This window comes from Sander lucioperca, chromosome 8 (genome assembly GCF_008315115.2).
Source record: "Sander lucioperca isolate FBNREF2018 chromosome 8, SLUC_FBN_1.2, whole genome shotgun sequence".
Lineage (NCBI taxonomy): Eukaryota > Metazoa > Chordata > Actinopteri > Perciformes > Percidae > Sander > Sander lucioperca.
The window spans coordinates 14451843-14460065 of NC_050180.1; the positions used below are offsets into that span (position 1 = coordinate 14451843).

At 43.2% G+C, this 8223-nt stretch overlaps 1 protein-coding gene across 19 annotated transcripts in view; it reads left to right on the plus strand.

The window, feature by feature from the left end:
• Positions 1–8223, plus strand: part of caska (calcium/calmodulin-dependent serine protein kinase a) — a 214666-nt gene that overhangs the window by 159935 nt on the left and 46508 nt on the right. For 10 of the 19 annotated variants that reach the window (XM_036003867.1, XM_036003868.1, XM_031300715.2 and 7 more), the window contains one exon: positions 7705–7785. In XM_036003867.1, the coding sequence (XP_035859760.1) occupies positions 7705–7785 (81 nt within the window). Of the gene's footprint in view, positions 1–4754; positions 4803–7704; positions 7786–8223 lie in introns of all 19 variants that reach the window. The other 9 variants (XM_036003864.1, XM_036003863.1, XM_036003866.1 and 6 more) reach the window with 1 other exon arrangement.

The following is an 8223-nucleotide window of genomic DNA, read 5'->3' on the forward strand; positions in this document are numbered from 1 at the left end:
TTCTAAAACCAGCCTCTGGAGACTCGACCAGCTGACTTCTCTATTGGCTGTTGAAACAGGAGACGTCTCTTACGTTCTAAAACCAGCCTCTGGAGACTCCACCAGCTGACTTCTCTATTGGCTGTTGAAACAGGGGACGTCTCTTACGTTCTAAAACCAGCCTCTGGAGACTCGACCAGCTGACTTCTCTATTGGCTGTTGAAACAGGAGACGTCTCTTACGTTGTAAAACCAGCCTCTGGAGACTCCACCAGCTGACTTCTCTATTGGCTGTTGAAACAGGAGACGTCTCTTACGTTGTAAAACCAGCCTCTGGAGACTCCACCAGCTACAACACCATCAGCTGGTTTGAGTCGAGCTGAGACGGGCCGGTTCAGACCGCTGCAACTTTTCTCTGCAACGTTAAACGGTTTCGTCTCGTTGCGAATCTTTGGTCTGAACTGGGCTTAATATGAACAAGAAGAACGCAAAAAGAGTTGCACCTGACTGTTGGTTTAACACTCTTGCTATTACCATGCCTGGAGGTTAGTTTGAATCATCACACACCCCCACATGGGCGTGTGTGATGATTCAAAATAACCTCCTGTGACTGTTTCCTGCAACAACAAAGTACAGTCACTCTGTCTCTTTTTATCTTTGTCTCTTTCTCCGTGATTGAAGCTGCCTCCAAATGTGACAGAAATGTCGAGATCTATAAACCGTCTGACGGAAATCAGTTAAGTGTGAAATATAAAGTCTACTCGTGCTACATTAGGGGGTTGAATACTATTTCAATATTTCCTTGATTATTCAGATTCAGATTCTGATAACTTTATTATTATTCCCCAAGGGGGCAAGTCAGTTTTACAGCCAACCCATCCATTAAGGGTTAAACTTAAAAAGTGCATTTAAAAGTGCATTTGCACGCAATGTATATAATGTAATGTTATAAAATAATAAATTAAAATAAACAATAAATAGCACTACAGCAGTCATACATCCCCCTGTATACAGATGCTTCTCTCTCTCCCGTAACATCCACACATTTACACATGACCCAATCATTACACACACCCACACCCACACCCACACACACACCCATATACACACACACACACACCCACACACACACCCACATACACACATTTACTCACATTCACATTTACCTGCCGGTGACGGAACAGAGCAGTGGAGTGCAAGAACCAGTTTTGTTATAGTTATGTGTTTTCATTTAACAGTCCTGTATGTTGTTCATTTAACAGTCTTACAGCAGAGGGAATGAATGAGTTGGCATAGCGGTTAGTTTTCCGTATTGGCACATAGTACCGCCGACCTGACTGCAGGATAACCAATCCATCACTGAGTACATGATCTGGTTGGCACAATATTCTGTCTGCTTTCTGGACAACTAGTGTTTTCCAGAGAGAACAGAGGTCTTTTAACTGGGTACCAGTGATTTTTGAGCATACCATAACAATGTCGCTCAAGCTCTTTTTGTCTTTCACGGATAGTCCATTAAACCAACATAAGAAAGAAAATGTTAATAGGCTCTCAATGAAGGCTTGATAAAATGTGCATAGAATTCTATTGCAGACCCCAAAAGAGTTAAGCTTCCTCAGTTGGTATATTCTTTGGTTTGCTCGCTTAATAATGCTATCAGTGTTCTCACTGAATTTCGGTTGTGAGTCAAACACTCTGCCTATGTACTTATATGTTTGGACTATTTGAACATTTTCATTGTGTATTACACCCGGTTTTGGTTCGCCACTGTGCCTTCTAAAGTCTATGATTAATTCTTTAGTTTTAGACACATTTAAATCAAGGAAGCTGTCGTCACACCATATGACAAATTCCGTATTATGATCAGATTGGCTGCCCTGGAGAAGGGACAACAGGGCTGAGTCATCTGAAAACTTCACCAAGTAGCTGTTCTCCTGACATGACCTGCAGTTGTCAGTGTATAATATAAAAAGCAGGGGGGGGGGAGAGCACGCAGCCCTGGGGAGAGCCTGTGTTTGATACAATGACAGAGGACATATTTCCATTTACATAGACCTGCTGTCTTCTGTTTGTTAAAAAAATGAAACCTAGTAATAAGATCTGCTTGGGTAACTTAAAATATGAGGCTAATCGTTCAATTAGAATGTGAGGCTGAACTAAAGTCAGCAAATACAATTCTTGCATGTGATGCAGGTTTCTCAAGATGTTTATACACCCTGTCAAGAATAAGGGGTTTGCATCCACTACACCCTTGCCCGCTTGATATGCAAATTGTAGTGGATCTAATTCATCAACAGTTAGGGGGATGATTGTGTTCTTCAAGATCTTTTCAAAGCACTTCATTACCAGGGAGGTTAGTGTAATTGGTCTGAATTCATTGAGGTCTTTAGGAGATTTTGTTTTGGGGATGGGTATTACTGTTGATGTTTTCCATAAGTCAGGTGTATCCCCACTGTCAGCACATATTTGAAAGATAACTGTAAAAGCCTCACTAAGCTGCTCGGCGCAATAGCGCAGTGTACGCCCACAGATGGCGTCAGGACCAGTAGCCTTTCCTATTTTTGGGGTTTTTAAGTAGTGTTGTGACTTTTGTCTGTTGTATTTCTATCCCTCTCTGAGGCGTTAACATCTCTCTCAATGTGACTATACTATATGAGAAGGACCTTTCAAACCTGCAGAAGAATTGATTAAGTGTCTGGCAAATCGCCGTCGTCTATACCAGGGGTCTTCAACGTTTTTCAAACCAAGGACCCCTTCACTGAAAGAGAGACGGAGCAGGGACCCCCTACTACATATTGTATAAAATGAAGTTGCATATTAAACTGGGCCTAAAGTAACTTGTAGGGCAGCCTCAAGCCTTTATACATACAAGTTTTGCGTAGAATACTAAGCTTTTATAAAAGCCTTATAGTTGTTGGCATGATTTTATAAATTAAATTTTAAATTCTAAAACATGCATGCGGCACAGTGAATCCTTAGAATGAACGGTATTTTTGAATGGCTATCTTAGTGACTACCTTACCTATAGTCCAGTAAGCCTATCATCAGTGGGAATTTATATTTTCTAATAATATGTTGGATTCACTTTTTAATTTAAAAAAAAACTTTCAGGCCCCCCTGCAGTGACTCTGCCTAGGGGTCCCGGACCCCCTGTTGAAGATCCCTGGTCTATACCATTCAATTTTATTGGCTGCTTTTAGATCCCCACTATTATATTGATTTTCAATTGTATTGATCTTAGGGTCTTGTCTAAGATGCAGTGATTAAAATCTCCCATGAAAAACTTGGGAGCCTCTGGGCAAATAGAATCCAGTCTATGAGTGACGTCAGCGATCACTTGCGCTACGTTTGAAGCATTGGCTCGCGGGTGAAAATACACAAGCGTATAAAACAGCTGTTAGAACTCTCGATGTAAATAGAACGGCCGGAGAGACACAGTTAACAATTCGATGTCCGAAGTGCATATTCTTTCTCTCACTACCACAGTATTACAGTACCTTTTATTTACGTAGAGGCACACTCCTCCTCCCCGACTTTTCCCAGTTGTATTTGGGTCTCGGTCCAGGCGAATTGGGCTTCCAAACCCACTTATGATTAAGTCCTCGTCCCGGTCTGACTCCATCAGCCATGTTTCCGAAAAGGCGAGAAGACAAGTGTCTTTTATGCCGGGTTTGCACCTGATCCAAGCTTCCAGCTCATCTGTCTTGTGTCTTAATGACTGGCCGTTTGACAGCAGGATTGTGGGGAGTGGAGGTAGCCTACGGCGGTTGTCGAGCCTGAGATTTTTAAGTACTTGATGCAGGCCTCTCCCTCTTTTCCGATGTTTGCTCCGTGCATGCAATCTGCACAGTTCCGCCGGAATATCTGGTATAATACCGGCAGACGATGTTCGTAGGGATATCAGAAACTCTCGGCTGCGAATAACTTTCCCAAGTACTCCGTACTCCGAACCGTGGCAGGTGGAGAGTTCCAGCAGTAGCGTTATCACAATAAATATTGCAAACAGTTGATCGAAAGTCCTTAGAAACCGCATCTTTGGATCACTGGTGCTTTCACTCACGGATAAACATTAACATCCTCAATAGACACTCAATAAAACGATAAGAAAGTAAAAAACAAACAATGGATGGGCAAGCTGCTGGGTCGCACAGGGCTGTGGGACCATTGGGCTGTGGGAACATAGGGCTGTGGGAACATAGGGCTGTGGGAACATAGGGCTGTGGGAACATAGGGCTGTGGGAACATAGGGCTGTGGGACCATTGGGCTGTGGGAACATAGGGCTGACCTCACTAGTTTGATAGGGTTAGGGTTTGAATCATCACACACGCCCATGGGCGTACAGTTTGACCTTAAATTAACTCATTTAATCTTAGTTGTTCCTTTATGGACGACCCCCCCTCCTCCTCTGCTTTACTTCTGTCTCTACTGATTCACTGGCTGACACTGAAACGCTTTGAACCAATCAGACTGCAGCTTCCAGCGGACTCTTGTGGGTTTATTCCCCCCCGCTGAGCGGCGATAAGGTGCTTCAAACTTCACCAAAGCTTTGTTCCGACTGCACTAATCCCTCACTTCTTTACCTCCAAACTTATCAGCTGGATAAGTTCTGTCAGCTCATCTTTCTCGGGAGTGAAGTTACCTGCTTTGGCTGTAGATACTAATCTCATAAACTCCCAGCGCATTCACACAGGCGGGCATGGATTAAAGACTATCATCTCTGAACGGGACGGTCAGCAGCTTGTTTAACCTTCTTCCTGTGTCTTCCTCCACTAAAGAATTCCTCCCAAGACGAAGCAAGTGGCGCTTTGAAACATCTGGAATATGTAAGCCCTCAACACAGCACCACGGTGCCACGTTCACGATGTTTATATGCAAGGAGTAGAGCAGAAGGCAGAACTGGAGGTGGTTTTGGACTGAGGGGGAGTGAAGATGTGGATAATATCCATGTGTTTCTTTATTAAAGGAACACGCCGACTTATTGGGACTTTGTCTTATTCACCGTATCCCCCAGAGTTAGAGAAGTCCATACATACCCTTCTCATCTCCGTACGTGTCCTAACTCTGTCTGACACACCCACTGCTAGCCTAGCCTAGCACAGATGCTGAAGGTAATTGGTTCCAACTAGCCTACTGCTCCCAATAAGTGACAAAATAACGCCAACATGTTCCTATTTACATGTTGTGATTTGTATAGTCACAGCGTGTACAAATAACAAGGTCACATGAGACACAGCCATCTCCTAACTGTATATAAACTGGGAACTATATTCTCAGAAGGCGAAGCACTGCTACTTCTGCTACTTGGGCGGAGTGATTGATCATGTGACCTTGTTATTTGTACATGAGATGAGAAGGGTATGTATGGACTTATCTAACTCTGGGGGATACGGTGAATAAGCTAAAGTCCCAATAAGTCGGTGTGTTCCTTTAAGATAAACAAACATTAATGTATTAACAATAATTCATGCACAGAACATCTGGCATTTGAAAAACACAACAGAATCAACAATACAACAGGGTCATGGAGGGCGGACTTAAAAGAGGACATTTCAGAAAACGATTGGAAGAAAACTTGTGAAGCGCCTCAGAAACAAACAGCAAACTCTAATTTAAAGCTACTCCAATAGAATTGGCTGATGCTGACACACAACTGTTAAATTGAATAAATACAACCGTAATAAACCTGACCTTTTGTATATGCAATGGGGATAAAGGAACATATATAAAAAATAAAAAAATAATATATATATAAAAAAAACAGCAGGAAAAAGCTGTGGGATTTTGGTGTGTTTAACGAAATTAAAGCTTTAGTGCGTAACTTTTTAATATTAATGAACGTCCGTTACATTCGAGCCGTCGCCAAATGAGTTGCTACAAAGCTAATTCAGACTATCAGCTCCACACAACTCTCTCTGTGTTTCTCAGTATGACTATGTTCAGAAGATTGTGGCGTCCGGTGACTTTACCGTGCAGAAACTTGAGTGAAGATAATGACCTCTTCTGAAGAGTCCATCATGTTTTTTTAATCCTCCGTGTCCTCCTTGGCTACTAGTAACTAATGCGTGGGGGAGGGGGGGGGGGCGAGATCACTGAGGCTTGTATCATGTGGGCGCGCCGACAGTGTTGTCATTACTTCGAATTCCTCATGGGGGCGACAGAAACTCCGCACTGTAGCTTTAATTGTTAGAGTAATCTTCTGTGGATGACCTTTCTAACATAGTCTCGCATTGCCAGCTCTATCTCCACAGCTCTGTGGAGTAAAGTCTGGCTACACCACAGATGCATTCTGGGATAGGAGAAAAAGTAATGCTCTGGGTTGTTTACATTTCTTTAAACCAATCACAACGGTCTTGGGCGGCGCTAAGCTCCGGACGCAGCGACGGTGGCTCTGCAGAATAGTCTCAGGAAGGAACTTGTTTTAGTGGAACATTTGCACCCCGCAAAAGAAAACGCCACATACAATATTAAATGAAGTTAACTGTTGACACAATACAGTAACGTGAGCTATTTAAATTAGCTGATACATGGTTAAACCTCATTATCTCTTACCAGTGTATCTCTGTGTGTACTTGGTCCACAGCAATCCCACCAATCAGTCCCAAAACGTCCCAGTTAGAGAGGAAATGACCTAAACATATTCTTTGTAAATCTTTACAATCATTCCCCGAAAGAACCAAGCAGGCCCGCCTTGCCTTTGCAACATTCTTAGAAAACAATTAGTTTTTAGAAATGTCTCATGATATATTGTCTCTAGAAGTGTATTATTCGACTTTTGTTTTTGTTAAAGAATGGAAAAAAAACCCCCCGCAATACTTGATACTTCTAGAATCACGATAAATGAAAATAGCAATACAAATCCAATCAGCGCCCATGTCTCGTGAAAGAATCGAGTCGGGACAAAAGCATACCGTCTCAGCCCTTCAATTTTTTGTATCTTAGCAGAATATTGAAAGCAGCAGAAATGCTGAACTGAGTGCACTTTAATATCTGTTTATTTACCGCTAGTAATTTCGTTATGGCGATATTCAACAACGTTGTCGCATATTTTTTTTCCTCACACCTCTTCTGATTAACAGGCATACTTAGAAAGAATGTGCATCAATGACACACACACACACACACACACACACACACACACACACAGGGTGTCCAACATTAACTTTTTTTGTCCATCAGCCAAATAGCTAGTGAATTTAACCATGTATCAATTCAAATTTTACCAGCCACTCAATAAATTAACATTGTTTTTTTGGCTGGTGAGTGAAGCAAATCTTTCCACATTTTACCAGAAGACACACACACACACACACACACACACACACACACACACACACACACACACACACACACACCCTCAGAGGCCTCGGCTCACCTCTACAATGCCACATTCACCAGTCAGGCGCAACATAACTGCAGCTGACATCCAGTCCTGTCAGAAGGGGGGGGGGAGGGCAGAGCCTTGACCCCCCCTCCCACCCCCAGTTGTGTCCAGAGTCAGTCTCCCATTGGCTGTGGAGGTGTAGGGGGCGGGGTCAGGGGGGCTGCGAGGTTGTTTGGTCGCTCTGGACAGCCTGTCTGAGGGGCAGCAGGTACAGCAGGGTGCAGAGGTACCAGTGTGTGTGTGTGTGTGTGTGTGTGTGTGCGTGTGTGCGTGCGATTTGGAAGAACTACTGCGGCTTAAAAGCAAACTGTTGTGAAGCTTTTTCCCCCTTTCTACATCTTCAGGTACTGGAAGAGATCTCCTGCTACCCAGAGAACCACGAAGCTAAGGAACTCAGACGGATACTGACCCAGCCTCATTTCATGGTGAGTCAAAAAAGAAAACACACACACACACACACACACACACACGTCCGTCATGCCTCTCAGACGGGTTCAGGTCATGGAGGCCTCTTAACTAAACAGACGTAAGCTAGACAAAGCACGCCTGAATCCCTGTATCTCTGTTGGACAGACTCTGCAGGCCTCAGCAGCCAGCGGCTTTATAATGTCACTTCGCTCTACGTGACGTTAGAAAGAGCTACAAAAAGAGAGATACAGGTGTGAGTCAGGCTTTTCAGCTTTATTTTCTACATCGGATTAACTGGTTTGAGTAATTCTTCAAACTTCTCTGATGTCAGCTTGTTAAATGTGAATATTTTCTAGTTTCTTCTCTCCTCTGGGACAGTAAACTGAATATCTTTGAGTTGTAAACAAGACATTTGAGGACGTTATCTCGGGCCTTTTGGGGAAACACTGATCCAC